Genomic DNA, 16,827 nt, shown 5'->3' with positions numbered 1-16,827 from the left:
TTCTCAAAGAGGCATTGTTCAGTAGATAAAGCAAGATGCACAGTGGTGCACTCAGAATTTTATCTTTTGTGTTGAAAAACAATGTCTAAGAAAACGTTTACCCTGATTCTAGTCATTAAGAAACAAATGGCCTGGGCACAGGGGCTCACGCCTGTAATCCCAGCATTTTGGGAGGCCAAGGCGGGTGGATCACTTGAGATTAGCAGTTCCAGACCAGCCTGACCAACATGGTGAAACCCTGTCTCTACTAATATACAAAAATTAGCTGGGCATGGTGGTGGGTGCCTGTAATACCAGCTACTCCAGAGGCTGAGGCAGGAGAATTACTTGAACCTGGGAGGCAGAGGTTGCAGTGAGCTGAGATCATGCCACTGTGCTCCAGCCTGGGTGACAGAGCAAAACTCTGTCTCAAAACAAAACAAGAAAAAGAAACAAACGAATCCAAAATGAAGGGTGACAACACTGGTCTGAAATCTTTAAAACTGCTGATGTCATGAAAAAGTAAGTTGCCTAGGCCAGGGGGCTCACATCTGTAATCCCAACACTTTGCGAGGCTGAGGTGGGAGGATCACTTGAGGCCAGGAGTTAGAAACTGGCCTAGGCAACATGGTGAGACTCAATTTCTACAAAAAATTAAAAATTACTTAAGCATGGTGGTGCATACCTATAGTCCCAGCTACTCGGGGGGCTGAGGTGGGAGGATCACTTGAGACTGGGAGGTGAAGGCTATAGTAAGCCATGATTGCACCACTGCAATACAGCCTGGGCAAGAGAGCGAGACATGTCTCAAAAAATGAAAAAGTTGCCATGACAATGTGTGTTATCCTAAGTTAGAACTTGGATTTAAAAAAATAAAATTATGGCCCGGGCGTGGTGGCTCATGCCTGTAATCCCAGCACTTTGGGAGACCGAGGCGGGCGGATCACCTGAGGTCTGGAGATTAAGACCAGCCTGACCAATGTGGTGAAACCCCATCTCTACTAAAAAAATATAAAAATTAGCTGGGTGTGGTGGTGGGCGCCTGTAATACCAGCTACTCGGGAGGCTGAGGCAGGAGAATTGCTTGAACCTGGGAGGTGGAGGTTGCAGTGAGACAAGATTGTGCCATTGCACTTACACCTGGGCGACAAGAGTGGGAAAAAAAAAATGAAATTATTGGCCAGGCGCAGTGGCTTATGCCTATAATCCCACCCCTCTGGGATTCTAGGCGCAGTGGCTCGCGCCTATAATCTCAGCCCTTTGGGAGTCCGAGGCGGGTGGATCACCTGAGGTCAGGAGTTTGAGACCAGCCTGGACAAAATGAAACCCCGTCTCTACTAAAAATACAAAAAAAATTAGCCAGGCATAGTGGCGGGTGTCTGTGATTCCAGCTACTCGGTAGGCTGAGGCAGGAGAATGGCTTGAACCCGGGAGGCGGAGCTTGCAGTGAGTTGAAATAGCGCCACTGCTGGGTGATAGAGCGAGACTCGGTCTCGGAAAAAAAAAAAGAAAAAAATTATTATAGCTTTGAAGAATATTACAGGGACACATGACAGATCTAAATAAGGACTGTCTATTCGATAACGTCACTGTCTCATGTTAAACTGCATGACGATGACAATGACACTGTAGTTCTGTAGGCGGACATCCCTGTTCTTAAGAGCTGACTGCTGGAGGCCAGGCACCGTGGCTCACGGCTGTAATCCCAGGACATTTGGAGGCCGAGGCAGGGGGATCGCTTGAGCCCAGGAGTTTGAGAACAGCCTAGGCAACATGGTGAAACCCTGTCTCTATAAAACAATACAAAAATTAGCAGGGTGTGGTGGCAAACATCTTTAGTCCCAGCTACTCAGGAGGCTGAGGATCAGCTGAGTATGGGGAGTTTGAGGCTGCAGTGAGCTGTGACCACCCCACTGTACTACAACCTGCATGGTAAGAGTAAACTCCTGTACAAAAAAAAAAGAGTTAGGCAGAGTGCAGTGACGCACTCCTGTAATCCCAGCACTCTGGGAGACAGAGGAAGGTGGATCATGTCATCAGAAGTTCAAGACCAGCCTGGCAAAGACAGTGAAATCCCGTCTCTACTAAAAATACAAAAATTAGCCAGGTGTGCTGGCAGGTGCCTGTAATCCCAGCTACTCAGGAAGCTGAGGTAGGAGAATCGCTTGAACCCGGGAGGTGGAGGTTGCAGGGAGCCAAGGTTGTGCCTGTACTCCAGCCTGAGCGACAGAGCAAGACGCCGTCTCAAAAAAAAAACAACAAAAACAAAAAACAAACAAACAAACAAAAAAAAACCCCAGGAGTTAACTGCTGGAGTTTTCAGAGGCAAAGTATCATGATGACCACAACTTTCAAATAGTTCAGCCACAAAAAGGACAAAAGGTACAGGTATATGTGTGTGCTCGGATAAAGCAAATGAGGTATCATGCCAACAGTCAGTGAATCGAGGCAAAGGAGCGTGGTTGTTCACTGTACTTAATTTGTACCTTCTCTGCAGGTTTGAGACTTTTCAAAATATTAAGGGGGAAATATATAAAATGAAAATAGTAACAATTTTACAAGGTGGACAGAAGAGTATGTGTAAATCTTTTTGCTTTTAATGAAGGGAGTATGTAGAAATCTGTTTTATTTTAATGCAGAGCATATGTATAAATTTATTTGCTTTTAATGCAGCATTCTACAAGGACAGCTAAGAAACTGGTTTCCTGGGGGACAGGGTAGAAGACGACTTCATTTGCTAACTGCTTTATTGAGCTATAATTCACATACTATACAATTCATCCACTTAAAGTATATATAGTTCAATGGTATTCAGTATGTTCAGAGTTAGGCAACCATCACCACAGTCAATTTTAGAACTCTTTCATCACCCCAAAAAGCCTACATCCTCTAGCTCTCTCCCCGCATTCAGCTCATCTGCCCCCACTCCTGGCAGTCCCTCATCTTACTTTCTGTCTCCATGGATCTGCCTATTCTGGGCATTTCCTATAAACGGGATCTTGGAATACGCGGCCTCTTGTGTCTGGCTGCTTTCTCTGAATGTGTTCATCGTTCATGTGTGTGGCGGCCTGTCATCAGTGCTGCGTTCCTTTTTTGCCGAGTACTTTTCCGCTATATGGCGAGAACACGTTTGCAGTATCCGCTCATCAATGGATGGCCATTACAGTTGCTTCCACCTTTTGAGAGTGGTGCAGCCATAGTGTGTGCAGGAGGTTTCGTGTGAGGAGGACTTTAGCTGACGCTGCGTTTGCGCTCTTTGAGTGACAACCGCGTACATGTGTGACTTATAGGAAGAAGCAAGTATAGTTAGTAGCTCTGGCTCCAGTTGTGCAAGTAGCCGGAGAGACAGGGAGTGATGACCTGTGGGGAGAGATCCGGGTGGGACAGACAAAGCGCAGGGGCTTGTGGGAGCTGGAGGAGGAAGGAAGGAGCTGACTGGCTGCTCTTGGTCAGTTGGCTGTGGCTACGAGGGTGCGGTGGGAGGGATGGTGTCAGCAGGGGCAAACCTGGGCTCCTGTTAGTACACGGTGGAGGCAGAGCAGCATTAGGAAGGAAAGGTCCCTGTGTTCCTTCTCATCAGCCCTGGCGCAGGATGAGAGCTTGGCAAACATTGTCCTCTGCACCTCTCACGGCCCTTCGGTAGCAAGCACTTAACAGAGATTCAGCAGTCAAATGACACCGTGCGCTCACTGCAGGCCAGACACCGGTTTTCTCAATGAGTGAGACACTCATTTCCTCAATAACCTCATCCAATCTTGCCCAATCTCACAGCTTTATTTTGTTTTGTTTTGGGGGGGGGGACAGGATCTTGCTCTGTTGCCCAGGCTGGAGTGCAGCGGCACGTATATGGCTCACTGCAGCTTTGATCTCCTAGGCTCAAGTGATCCATCCACTTCAGCCTCCCAAGTAACTGGAACCAGAGGCATGCACCAGCTGCCATGCCTTGCTAATGTTTTAATTTTTGTAGAGACGGGATTTCACTATGTTGGCCAGGTTGGTCTCAAACTCCTGGGCTCAAATGATCTCCCACCTCAGCCTCCCAAAGTGCTGTGATTACAGGTATGAGCCACTGCACCCGGCCTCCAATCTCACAGTTTTTTGTTTTGTTTTGTTTTGTTTTTGAGACAGAGTCTCGCTCTGTTGCCAGGCTGGAGTGCAGTGGCGCAATCTCGGCTCACTGCAACCTCCACCTCCTGGACTCAAGCGATTCTCCTGCCTCAGTCTCGCAGGTAGCTGGGATTACAAGCACCCACCACCATGTCCAGCTAGTTTTGTATTTTTAGTAGAGACTGGGTTTCACCATGTTTGCCAGGCTGGTCTCAAACTCCTCACCTCAAGTGATCCGTCCGCCTCGGCCTCCCAAAGTGCTGGGATAACAGGCGTGAGCCACCACGCCTGGCCTGGTTAGTTATCTTGTGTCCAGTGAGTCCTGCTAGTAGAACGGGGGCTCCAGGAGAGCAGGGGCATCATCTTTTGTTTCCTGCTCTATCCAGTGCTCCAGGAATGGAGGGGTGCTCAGAAAACATTTTTTGAACGATAAAAGAATAAAGGAACTCAAAGAATCCTCACAAAATCCTCAGTTGCTGCTACGACCTCATTTTACAAAGGCTGGAACTGAGGTCCAGAGACGTGAAACTACCTGCCCAAGATGGCACAACTAGCCCAGTGGGGCACGGCCAGGGTTCAAACTCAGGCAGGCTGGCTCCAGAGCCCCACCGATAAATCTGTGTGCCAGGCCTGTGCCAGGGGAGATACGGTGGTGACCTCCCCGGGAGACAACTTTTTCTTTTGCTTGTTCACCACTGCGTCCTGGTTCACACACATCGGCTGAGGGAATGATTAAATAACTGCAAAGGCAACTATTCATTTTTGCTCCACCAGAAAACACCTCCACTTTTTTATTTTGACACAAGATCTCATTGTATTGCCCAGCCTAAAGTGCAGTGGCATGATCACATCTCACAGCAGCCTTGAACTCCAGGGCTCAAGCAATCCTCCCACCTCAGTCTTCTGGGCAGCTGGGACCACAGGCATGTGCCACCACACTAGGCTAGTTTTTGTATTTTTTTTTTTTTTGATACGGAGTCTTGCTCTGTTCACCTAGGCTAGAGTGCAGTGGCATGATCTCGGCTCACTGCCAGCTCTGCCTCCCGGGTTCACGCCATTCTCCTGCCTCAGCCTCCCGAGTAAGTGGCACTACAGCCCGCCACCACGTCTGGCTAATTTTTTGTATTTTTAGTAGAGACCAGGTTTCACCGTGTTAGCCAGGATGGTCTCGATATCTCCTGACCTCACGATCTGCCCTCCTCAGCCTCCCAAAGTGCTGAGATTACAAGTGTGAGCCACCGTGCTCAGCCTAGTTTTTTTTTTTTTTTTTTGTTTGAGACGGAGTCTTGCTCTGTCAACCAGGCTGGAGTGCAGTGGCCGGATCTCAGCTCACTGCAAGCTCCGCCTCCCGGGTTCACGCCATTCTCCTGCCTCAGCCTCCCGAGTAGCTGGGACTACAGGCGCCTGCCACCTCGCCCGGCTAGTTTTTTTTGTATTTTTCAGTAGAGACGGGGTTTCACCGTGTTAGCCAGGATGGTCTCGATCTCCTGACCTCGTGATCCGCCCGTCTCGGCCTCCCAAAGTGCTGGGATTACAGGCTTGAGCCACCGCGCCCGGCCCAGCCTAGTTTTTGTATTTTTTGTAGACAGGGTCTTGCTATGTCACCCAGGCTCACCTCCACGCTTTTGGTCTTGTCCTTCCCCTAGGCCTCTGTGACTGCTGCCTCTGGACTGCCTGGGTGTATGTCTTCCTCCCTTACCAGCCAGGGACTTCTGGATGGCAGAGCAAGCACTGACTCTCCTCTGGGGCCTTAGCATCACCCAGCATAGGGCTGAGCCCCCAAGAGGCCTTAGGCAGTGTTCACTGCATGAAACTCCACTGGTTACTTCAAGACATGCGAGTTTAGGCTGGGTGTGGTGGCTCACGCCTGTAATCCCAGCACTTTGGGAGGTTGAGGTGGGCGGATCACTTGAGGTCAGGGATTCGAGACTAGCCTGGGCAACATGGCAAAACCCTGTCTCTACTAAAAATACAAAAATTAGCTGGGCGTGGTGGTGCGCACCTATAATCCCAACTACTCAGGAGGATGAGGCATGAGAATCACTTGAAGGTGGAGGTTACAGTGAGCCGAGATCGTGCCACTGCACTCCAGCCTGGGTGACAAAGCAAGACTCTGTCTCAAAAACCAAAAAAAAACAGACATGTGAGTTGAAACTCCCTGTGAGTATCAACCACTCTGGTGAGTCTTCCCTGAGCACATAGGTTCTTCTCTTGGCTCCCAAAGACTATCACTGCTCCACCATAGCTCAGCACACTCTGGACTGAGATCTCCGGTCCTTCCCCAACCAAACTGGATGATCACTGGCTCCCCAGTGCTCAGCAGAGGGCCTGTCCAAACAGCAGCTGTCAGAAACCCATAAGAGAGGGAAGAGCATTTCAGAGGAGGGAAGGAACCTCTCTAGCGGGAAGAGAGATCTGTCGGGGGAAGTGCAGGAAGGAGAGGCGGCCAGGCACGGTGGCTCACGGCTGTAATTCCAGCACTTTGGGAGGCCAAGGCGAGTGGATCACCTGAGGTCAGGAGTTCGAGACCAGCCTGGCCAATATGGCGAAACCCCATCTCTACTAAAAATACAAAAAATGAGCTGGGCGTGGCAGCGGGTACCCGTAATCCCAGCTACTCAGGGGGCTGAGGCACGAGAATCGCTTGAACCCGGGAGGCGGAGGTTGCAATGAGCTGAGTTCACACCACTGCATTCCAGCCTGGGTGACAGAGCAAGTCTCAAAAAAAAAAAAAAAAAAAAAAAGGGCCGGGCGCGGTGGCTCAAACCTGTAATCCCAGCACTTTGGGAGGCCGAGACGGGAGGATCACGAGGTCAGGAGATCGAGACCATCCTAGTTAAACCGGTGAAACCCCGTCTGTACTAAAAAATACAAAAAACTAGCCGGGAAGGTGGTGGGCGCCTGTACTCCCAGCTACTCGGGAGGCTGAGGCAGGAGAATGGCGTGAACCCGGGAGGCGGAGCTTGCAGTGAGCTGAGATCCGGCCAATGCACTCCAGCCTGGGCGACAGAGTGAGACTCCGAATCAAAAAAAAAAGGAGCGCCGCAACAAGTTCCTTGAGTGGAAGGGCTGAGGCGAGGCACTGACATCGCCCTGCCCACTCCTGGTTCCGCTCTAAACCCTGCCCACTCACTCCCCCACTAATCTCTGCCTTCAGAGCGGCAACCCAACCTGCTTCTCCCTTAGCCTTCCCCATCCAGCCTGCTGCTCAAACTCAAACCCAAGAGTCATTCTGGACTCTTTCCCTCGCTCCCACGCCCAGTCCATCAGCCAGTGCCCGTAGCTCCACCCACAAAGGTAATCTGAGCCTGATTCCCTCTGCCTGCTGGACTCTCTCCGTCCTAACAGACCTCCCTCCTTCCATTCTTATTCCTGCTACAACCCAATTTCCACTCAGTGGTCAGTGAGTTTTTCAAAACACGGGCGAATCGTGTTGTTTCCACGCTCAAACCCTCCCACGGCTCCCCGCTGAACCTGGAATAAAGGAGAAATTCCATACCAAGGTTTACAAGGCCCTATAGGATCTAGTTCCCCATCATGACTCCGACCTCATCTGTATTACTCTCGTCCCCTCGGCTCCTGCTACAAATACGCCGAGCTCCTTCCACCTCAGAGCCTTTGCACTTGAGGGTCCCAGAGCGGCCTATTCTGGCCCACTCCAGCTAAAGCAGCAGGCTCTTCGCTCATTATACCATGTTACCCTGCGTTAGTTCCCTTGTGAGAGCATCTCACAGCCCCAGAGCAGGGCTTTACTGGTGCTACTATTAACTCATCGCTTGTCTATCGTCTGTCTTCCCAAGGCAGGAACTTCTCTGACTTGTTCTTGCTTCCAGAATAAGTGCCTGGCACAGAGTACTCAAACACCCAGCGAATCCAGGATGACACCAAGCCAGCATGTGCACCACCACCCAGTGGCCCCCGCTGCTCCCGGGCCACTTCCCGCCCCACGGTGCCCGGCGCATGCGCCCCCTGCCTGCCGAGGAATTCCACCCCCACCTCGGCCTTTTCCTGTGCGTCCCCGCGCCCTCCCCCAAGAAACCCCTGGCCGCTGCCCCCTCCTGCGCGCTCCCGGGCCAAAGGGTGCCCTCGCAACCCTCTCTCAGGTCTATGTGCCTGGCTGGTCAAGCCCCGTTCCCTATACCAGGCCCAGTGCCCCGAACTCCCCTCTTCCCCTCTACTCACCCGCTTCAAACAGCGTTTCCCGCCACAGCAGACGCCGCCGTGACCCCTGACTCTCGCGCGCGCAAGCCCAGAGCCGCGGGGCGCCGAGACGGGCCACGCCCCCGCCTGCCCAAGTGCGGGCGAGGCCACGCCCAACCAGGCAGCGGACCACGCCCCGCTCGTTCGACTGCAAGGCAGGCCCCGCCCCCTCCCTCAGCTTGCAAAGTGGCCTCGCCCCCTTGCTGAAAAATTCCCTTAATTCCGCCTCCCCATGACGTGTCGGCCAGAAGCCACGCCCCTCCGTGCGGCAGCGTTCACGACCTCGTGCAGTTCGTGCGCGCCGCTGCTCTGTTCTCTCTCCTCCCACCCTCGTGTGTTGCGCGCGCATCCTCCGTGTCCCCCGCCCGCCTCTCGCCTGGGGCCGGGTAGGGAGCTCTGCCCCGTCGCTGCCCAGCAGCCAGCCGGTGACCTGACGCCCGAGATCCCCGCAGAGGCTGGCCGATAAGTGGTGGAGTCCTGGCTTGATCTGTTCTCCATCCTGGCCTCAGTTTCCCCACATGTAAACTAGACTCAACAACGCATGATGGGGACACGTGTGGGGCGCCCGGTACACTACTCTTGGGATAAGGTGATCGTTTTTAACTACTCTCACTTCCGCTGTCCCCCGCCCCAAATAAATGTACCTTTAAGTTGCATCTCTGCATGTAACCCCCCCTTTCGCCCTCGATTGGAATTGCTCATTCAGCTCTTTTAGGGCTGGCACAGGGGCAAGAAGAATTGGAGGAACTTCGTCGCTTGCTCACTCCGAACTCGCAGTGTCCCTCACCTTTCAAACTTTGCACGTGCTCTTCCCTCAACTTGGAGTCCCAGCCCCTGGGCTCGTTTTAGGTCCCAGCGATTGCCTCTGTTGTAACACCTTGCCTGACTTCCTCTAGCCCCACCACAGTGCCACCCTCATTAACGTCCCTATCCCCTGAGTCTTGGTAGGAGCGTGGTTATCTTGTTCACGGGTGTTTCCAGTGCCTAGAATTGTGCCTGACTATAGTAAATGCTCCGGAAACATTTACTGGGAAATGTCTTCATCTCTAGAATGGCCAACCCAGTGCCTGGCCCACAGGAGGCCTCAGAAAACACTTGTTGAGACGAAAGTCCAGGTCCCCTCATACACTTAAGTCCTGTTTATCCTTCAAGGGTGAGTCCTGATTCACCCTGTCCAGGGGAGGTGACCCTGAGGCTGTCAGACCCCTGAACTTTCACAGCAGGCGACACACCACCCAGCACTGGGACCCTATGTGCCACCCCTCCCACCAGCCTGGGGAGACCCAGTCCCACATGCTCAATCAGGTTCAGGGACCCGGTGTCACTGAGGTCCCTAGAAGCCCACGCCCTCTGCATCTTGCACTCCAGCTCTGGGCTGGATTGTATTCATATTTTTATTTTCCTGTTTTTGTTTTTAGTTTTTATTAAATAAAAGGAGCAGAGGAAGAGGAAGGCCCCTGGTCTCCCAGCCTATGGGGAGAGCCATGGGTCGTCCCCCCCTCTGTTCAAGGTGCACTGCGTGCTGGGCTTGAGGTGTAAGCTGGGGAGGGAGGGCAGCCGGGAAGGGTCAGCGGTCGGGACCTGTAACCCTTTCACCCTTTCTGGAAGACTTGGTGGGCAGGGAGGGAGTCTCCTGGACCCGGACTGGGGCTCATCCCAAGGGCTGAGGGCTGGGAGGTCTACAGGCTCAGCCCAGGGCCCCTTCCACCCGAGGAGGAGAAAGGGGTGCCGACGTCTATCTGCTGGAGGGTGGTCAGGCAAGGCTGTGGGGCTGGGTGGCCGGCCCCTCACTCGTGGACGTCCCAGATCTCTGACAGCAGAGGCGGTAGCTTCTTGTCCTGGAGCCGCAGGGCAAAGACCTGCTCCGAGTGCACGGAGCTCAGCGTGCGCAGGCTCACCAGCTTCATGAGCATGCGCGGGAAGCGCAGCTGGTCCTGAGGGAGGAGGCAGGTGGGCACTGAGTTCCTGCCCGGCCAGGCTCTGGGCGGCCCACCCCAACAGAAAGGAGGGACCCTCTCCGGTCAGGCGTGGGAGCCAGCGTGGGGCCCGGCCCTGTGCTTGGACTAGACCTGGCTCCCAGTCCAGCAGGGTGGGGCCTGAGGAAAGACTGCCGGAGGGGACAGCAGCCAGGCAGAGCCCAGCCTGGACGGACCAAGTGGGCCGCGGGACGTAGCTGGCTCTGCGCAGAGGCGCTGCGGGGCCCTACCTGCGGCCTCTTGATGCGCGTGTAGGACAGCAGCGCCTCCACGTAGGGCTGCTGCAGCGCCTCCACGCGGCCCGGCTCCTGTACGTTGGGCCGGTCGGCGGAGAAGATGTTGATGGCGATGAGCAGGGCGTACTCAGCGTCGTCCAGGCCCAGCCGCCGCATGGCCCTCGAGAACTCAAAGATGGGGTTGATGAACTCCACCTGCAGGCCTAAGGGGCGGGAGGCAGCCCGTGACTCCCTCAGCCTGAAACCGGGCCCCACAGCCTCGCCCCTGGCACCGCCCACAGTCACTGGGGCTGGGAACACAGCAGTAATCACAGCGTTCTTGTCATTTCTGTCCACCTGTGCCCTGTGCCCATGAGAGTGCTGGCACGTAGCAGGTGTGCCACACATCCCGCCTAGTGAGGGAATGAATAATGAGGGTGCATGTTTCCTCAGTATTTTCTACTATCCTGTCACCACCCTCCCTTCCCACCTGGCGGTGGTTGCAGCTTCCCCGGGTCCTATCCTTGCCCCTTCACGAAGGCAAAGGGAAGCTTTTAAAACCATCGTGTCGGTCCCTGCACTGGTTTCCACTGCTCAGGTAAAGCCCAAACTCATTCCCACGACTGATTTGTTCGTTCATTCATCGAACATCACTGAGTACCTACCACGTGCCAGGCCCCAGCACTTACATTTGAGGGCCTAGGGAACAGGTCATAGACAAACACATGAGGAAGAGGCCCAGCCAGTCAGAAGGCTGAGTTCTATGGAACCAGGCAGTGCAGAGAAGGGCGAAGGGCCCTGCTGAGCCACGTTTCTATTTTACACAAGGCGGGCAGGGAAGGCCATGCTGTGGGTGACGCTGGAGCAGTGACTAACCCCAAGGAGGTGAGATTGTGAGGGTGACCAACTGTCTGCTGTTCCCAGGACTTGGGACAGGGGGCTACGCAGGCCATGGGACTTTCGGTGTTAAAACTGGGAAGGTCCTGGGCAAACCAGGACCAGTTGGTCCCCCTAGTTCTGGGCAAAGGAAACTCCCAAGTACAGCACGCCAGGTGGGTGCCAGGAAGAGCCCAGAGTGACTGGAGGAGGGGGAGAGGCTGGAAGCTGAGGGCAGAGAGTGAGAGTCCAGGTCCTAAAGGGCTTTGTGGGCCACAGAGAGGACTCTAGCTCTTCTCCTAGTGAGACGGGAGCTGTGGAGGGTTCTTAGCGGAGGAGGGATGTGGGCGGCCTCAAGTGCTGACAGGACCCTTCTGCCTGCCATAGGAGCAGCTCCATCAGGCGGGGGTGGAGGCAGGGGCCCCTCAAGGGGACTCTGGCAGTGTTCCAGAGTGGTGGCAGAGGAGGGGCTGGGAAGGGGTAGGGTGGGATTCCCAACCTCTCCACCCCGTCTCCTTGTGCTCCAGCTGCCTGGGCCTCCCTGTAGTTCCTCCAAACCACCGGCTCTCCCTGACCTCAGGGCCTTTGCAATCGCCGATCCCCCCGCCAGAAACGCTTCCACGAAGCCCTGCTCTGCTAAGCTCATACTAAAAGGGTTACTGGGACCGTCTTGGGTGGTGAAAGGGCCAGGGTAAAAGGAAGGGGAGAGGGTGGGGCTCAGAAAGATGTCGGGAAATGCAGAGAGGTCCCACACAGATTACGGGACGATGAGGAAGCGAGGCCCAGGTGTATGCTCTACAGCACTAGCAATGCGCCTCCCACCCTTTTCCTAGGCAGTGCCTCTCACTGCCCAGGCCTTCTTCCAGAAGCCCACCCGCCCAGGTGACACACCCAGGTCAGCGCTCTCGGAGGGCAGGAAGCAGTGCTCCTGGACAGTAGGGAAGACTGCCCACTTCACAATGGACTGAGCTCCAGCCTGCCTCCCTTGGGTGAGACCAGGTTTTGGGGTGGGGGGATGCTTTCCCTAGTGCCCACCAAGACGCCTGATATGGTAACAGGGCCTTTCTGTCTCAACTTCCACTGCAACCCACTGTACAGAGTCGGCACTCAATACAAGCTTTTTTTTTTTTTTTTTTTTTGAGACAGGGTCTCGCTCTGTTGCCCAGGCTAGAGTACAGTGGCGCGATCTCAGCTCACTGCAACCTCCGCCTCCTGGGTTCACACCATTCTCCTGCCTCAGCCTCCCGAGTAGCTGGGACTACAGGTGCCCGCTCCCACGCCTGGCTAATTTTTTGTATTTTTAGTAGAGACGGGGTTTCACTGTGTTAGCCAGGATGGTCTCGACCTCCTGACCTCGTGATCCACCCACCTCAGCCTCCCAAAGTGCTGGGATTACAGGCGTGAGTCACCGTGCTCGGCCAATACATGCTTTTTTTGAAAAAAATAGAGACACGCTCTCTTCTGTCGCTAGGCTGGAGTGCTGTGGCACAATCACAGCTCACTGTAGCCTCAAGCAATCTTCCCTCCTCAGCCTCCTGAGTAGCTGGGCCTACAGGCACACGCCACCACGCATGGCATACACACTCTTGTCTTGCTCTCACCTTGGCTCAACCCTCACCCCAACTTTGGAGATAAAGAAACAGAGACTCTGACAAGGATGAATTAATTGGCCCCAAGTCTTCCAGCCAGCAGGGGCGCTAAGCCTCCCCAAAGCCTCCCCTGGGCCCTACCTGCGCGGTGGAAGTCGTCCTTGCTGTAGGTGAAGTCCTTCAGGAAGGTGATACACTCTGTCTCGTGGTTGTAGCGCCTGGCTGTCTCCAACAGCATGATCTGAGGGTGGCAGTGGGAGAGGGCTCAAGCCCTGTGACCCTTAGGCTGCTAGTCCCTTCCCTGCTGGCCCAAATGGGGGTCTAATCTCACCAGGAATATCCCTCATCCCCGTCCCCCGTTCTCTCAGCCACACCAGCGTGCAGCCATCACGTGAGACAGCCCAAGCTCTTTCTTCACTTTGGGCTTTCGCACACGTTGCATCCCCCCTCCTTAGGATACTCCTTCCTCAGGTGGGCACAAGGTATAGGGGCAGGAGGTTTGATCTGCTTTGTTCTTTGCCATATGCCAACACTTGGTATACAGCTTAGCATACAGTAGGTGCTCAATACTTACATGTTATCCCTACTTTGATTCAAATGCTAACTCCTCTGAAAAGCCTTTTTGGCAACTTTTCTCTAAAATAGCCTCTGGCCTGATCCTCAATTTTCTCAGCCTCAGACCCTTTTTCTTCTTGGCTCATAGGAGATTCTGTTTGCCATGGAATGTCATCCTACAAGGGCAAGGACTGGTCTTGCTTCAACTCTGCTCCCTGCATCTGTCCTGGAGCTATCTCTGGGGTTCCTTGTGGGCAGATGGACCATTACCTCGATGGTGGACGCCTTCAGGAGGGCAATCTGGTCCTCCCGGCCCAGCTGCAGGAAACCAGGCACTTGCTTGGCAAAGTCCACGATCTCCTGGACTGAGATGATGGCCAGCTCCGTGAAGTGGGCGAAGCGCTGCTGGCGGGCATCTCGGGACTGGGGGTCTGCGCCCAGGGGCCAGGGCTGGAACACGGGACACCAGGGTCACTCCCAGGTCTTTGTGAGCCTAAGTTGGGGTGGCCACCTTGAGGCCAAGCCTGCACCCTGGGGGACCCTCCTCCTAAAGCCCCTGCCCTCTGGAGCCTCATTCTCCCACACCCTGGGCGATGGCCCAGCCGGCTCTACCCGATTGGGAGAGGCATCTACCATCACACTCAAGGTTGTGGAGAGAGCAGTACCGTGACTTTGGGCTGGTCGGAGAAGGAGCGTTTGTTGCACTGCAGCTGGGCCGCCACCAACTGCTGGATCATTAGTTCTTGAGCCGCTGTTAACTGGACACCCTCGCCTTCCCCGGAGCCCTGGCTGCCTGCCTCAGATCCACCAGGGGACGCCCCAGGCCCAGAGGCTGAGCTGCTGCTGCCCTGCGGCCCCGCAGGCGACTGTGACTGTGACTGTGACTGCTGCTGCTGCTGCTTCCGAATCTTCTTCTTCCGGATCTGTTCTTCAGAGAGGACGCCTGTAGGGGGATGCAGGCCTCAGCAGAACCCCAAGGCTGGGCCAGCGGGCCAGGCCGGCACCGCCCCCTCCCACTGCACTCACACTGCTCCCTCATCCCTGCCTCCTTGCACTTGCGCAGCCGGCACTGCTGGCACTTGCGCCGCATGAAAGCGTCCATCTGGCAGGTTCCACCGCCCCGGCAGGCATAGCGCCGGGCCCCACCACGGACCACACTGCGCCGGAAGAAGCCCTTGCAGCCTTCGCAGCTGAGCACATTGTAGTGGAAGCCGGAAGCCTTGTCCCCGCAGACTCGGCAAAGCTCGTGGCCCAGCATCTTCGGGGCTGGGCCCTTCTTTCGCTTGCGCTCTGGCTCCTCTTCAGGATCTGGGATGACTGGGGTGGGTAAGCAGAGGCCATGAGAGAGCCACAGGGAGAAACACGAACCAGAGGGATGGGCCCACAGGAGATCCCCAGGCAAAGCACCAGAGGATGGAGAGAGAGAGGAGATGCTACTCACATTCAGGGAAATTGCAATTCAGAAAGATGTATATATCAAGGAGAAAGCGAGAACAAAAAGCAAAGATCAGGGGCCTCCCATTCCCATCTCCATTTATGTCTCCCTCCCTAAGCCCCCACATCAACTCCAGAGCCCTGTCTCTAGGCCCTGTCTCACCCCAGTCCACGCTGCAGGCTGAGCCGGCCTCATCGGTGCCTGGGACATCAGGGTCCGGACCCCCGGGCCATGGCTCTGGACCCTCCTCCTTTACAGTGGGTGAAGAAGAAGGGGCGGCAGGCTGAGAGGGGCCATTTCCTGGAAGAGGGTGGAATCCGGGAGGGGTAGTACAGTGAGCTTCTGCTAGTGTGTGATAAGGGCTGGGCAGGGAAGAGAGTCACTCACCAGGCAGGGGGGTATCCAGGGAACTCGTGGTGGGAGAGGACATGGTGGGATCACGGAGCAGCCTGTAGAATAGAGGGGATTGAGAGCCTTGTGGGGCTAAGAAGGGTTGGGTTAGGTCAGTTACAGGTCCTGACAGGGCTTCCACTGTTACTTCCATCTCTCCAGAGACCCTACTCTCAGCCACAGCCTTGGTTCCTGCTGGCCTACAAACCATCCCCATCCTTCTAACAGGACCCGCCCCTTCTGTTCCAGGCCAGCCTTCAGCTTGGTCTTAAGCCCCGCCCCTGCTCTAGGCCCCGCCCCCTCAGGTCCGATCCACCTGCTTTCTAGGTAGGGCCCATTCTCCTTTAATTATGCTCTGCCTTCACGGCCTCCATCCCATGTAGTTTCCCCCCAACCTCCTCTTCATAAGGCTGCCTCACTTCTGCCCCATGCATCCCTATTTCTCATTCTGACCCCACCTCCTTCTATTATGCTCCGCCTTCAACCTTCCAGGTTCAGCCCCTAAGCCCCCCATCATGGGCTTCCCAACACCTTGCCCCGCCCCATACGCATCCCTCCCTCCAAGCCTCATCCCTACAACCTCGCTCCAGGTCCCGCCCCATCTCCTCCCATCATGCCCCCCCCATCCTACCTCTTCCCTTCCCGCTGCACCCCCACAACCTCGCTCCAGGCCCCGCCACATCTCCTCCCATCATGCCCCGCCCCCAGCCCCGCCTCCTCCCTTCATGCCCCGCCCTCGCACCGCGCTTCCAGGTCCCGCCCCATCCCCTCCCATTATGCCCCGCCCCCACCTCCTCCATTCATGCTCCGCCCCCGCACCTCGCTCCAGGTCCCGCCCCTCTCCGAGCACCAGCGGGGGGCGGGGCTCATGGCTGCGCGCGGGGGTCTCGTGGACTGTCTCTCGCGGAGTGAACTACTCCTGTTGCCCTGGAAACAGCCGCGGGAGGCGCGAGTTACGGACGGGAGGAAATGGAAGAAGAGAACGGGGCTGAGCGGAGTACGCGGGGAGCGCCGAGAAGCCCCAGGTTCGGGGCTCCTTCCGCGTCTCCCCACTCTCGGGTGCACCTGCCTGGGTCCCCTTGCTCCGTTTCTCTTCGTCCTCCTCTTTAGCCCCTGACACACCGCCGCTACTCGAATACCCTCAAAAGTAACTTCGCCACTTCTTCCGGCAACCCCGCCCTTGCGTCACGTCCGGAAAAGAGGCGGAGCGTGAAAGTTGACGAACTTCCGGCCCGCTTAGGACCAGCCGAAGCTGCTGCCCCGCACGGAAGTTGGAAACACCGGAAGTTTACCGGGTAGATGTACTGGGACTTGGCAGAAGAGTTCCGAACCCATTTCCTCGCTTCTTGGATGAGAGGGGAATCTGGGAGCCAAACCTCCAGCCCCGCGCTTTGTGGCTTTAGCTCATTCATGCGCTTCTCTGAGCCAGCGGCCAAACCCTAACTATAGCTGCTTGTCGCACATGACTAATTTAAGGCACGTTTGCACTTTTTTGGTCGTTACAA

The 16,827-nt window shown here is 55.4% G+C and overlaps 2 protein-coding genes across 4 annotated transcripts in view; both read right to left on the bottom strand.

Annotated features, from left to right (window-relative positions):
• Positions 1 to 8,392, bottom strand: part of POLD1 (DNA polymerase delta 1, catalytic subunit) — a 34,546-nt gene extending 26,154 nt beyond the window's left edge. The window contains 1 exon segment of the mRNA XM_033224204.1: positions 8,269 to 8,392. The gene's annotated coding sequence lies outside the window, so the exon portion shown is untranslated.
• A 1,291-nt stretch (positions 8,393 to 9,683) lies between these two features.
• NR1H2 (nuclear receptor subfamily 1 group H member 2) lies at positions 9,684 to 16,541 on the bottom strand. 3 transcript variants are annotated; one of them, XM_033224205.1, is made up of 10 exons: positions 16,392 to 16,541; positions 16,142 to 16,249; positions 15,320 to 15,381; positions 15,095 to 15,232; positions 14,524 to 14,814; positions 14,163 to 14,440; positions 13,768 to 13,947; positions 13,084 to 13,183; positions 10,493 to 10,701; positions 9,684 to 10,220 (listed from the first exon to the last, which is right to left on the bottom strand). In XM_033224205.1, exons 3-10 carry the CDS (start codon positions 15,360 to 15,362, stop codon positions 10,074 to 10,076), a joined length of 1,386 nt encoding a protein of 461 aa, XP_033080096.1. In that variant the 5' UTR covers positions 15,363 to 15,381; positions 16,142 to 16,249; positions 16,392 to 16,541; the 3' UTR covers positions 9,684 to 10,073. The 3 variants fall into 3 exon arrangements, with proteins under 3 accessions (XP_033080096.1, XP_033080098.1, XP_033080097.1); XM_033224207.1 differs by lacking the exon at positions 16,392 to 16,541 and having other exon boundaries at positions 15,095 to 15,182; positions 16,142 to 16,235; XM_033224206.1 differs by lacking the exons at positions 16,142 to 16,249; positions 16,392 to 16,541 and adding an exon at positions 15,903 to 15,922.
• Positions 16,542 to 16,827: the final 286 nt, after the last annotated feature.

The sequence above is a fragment of the Trachypithecus francoisi genome, unplaced genomic scaffold, assembly GCF_009764315.1.
Source record: "Trachypithecus francoisi isolate TF-2019V2 unplaced genomic scaffold, Tfra_2.0 Lachesis_group12, whole genome shotgun sequence".
In the NCBI taxonomy this organism is placed as follows: domain Eukaryota; kingdom Metazoa; phylum Chordata; class Mammalia; order Primates; family Cercopithecidae; genus Trachypithecus; species Trachypithecus francoisi.
This window is presented reverse-complemented; position numbering and strand designations above follow the sequence as displayed.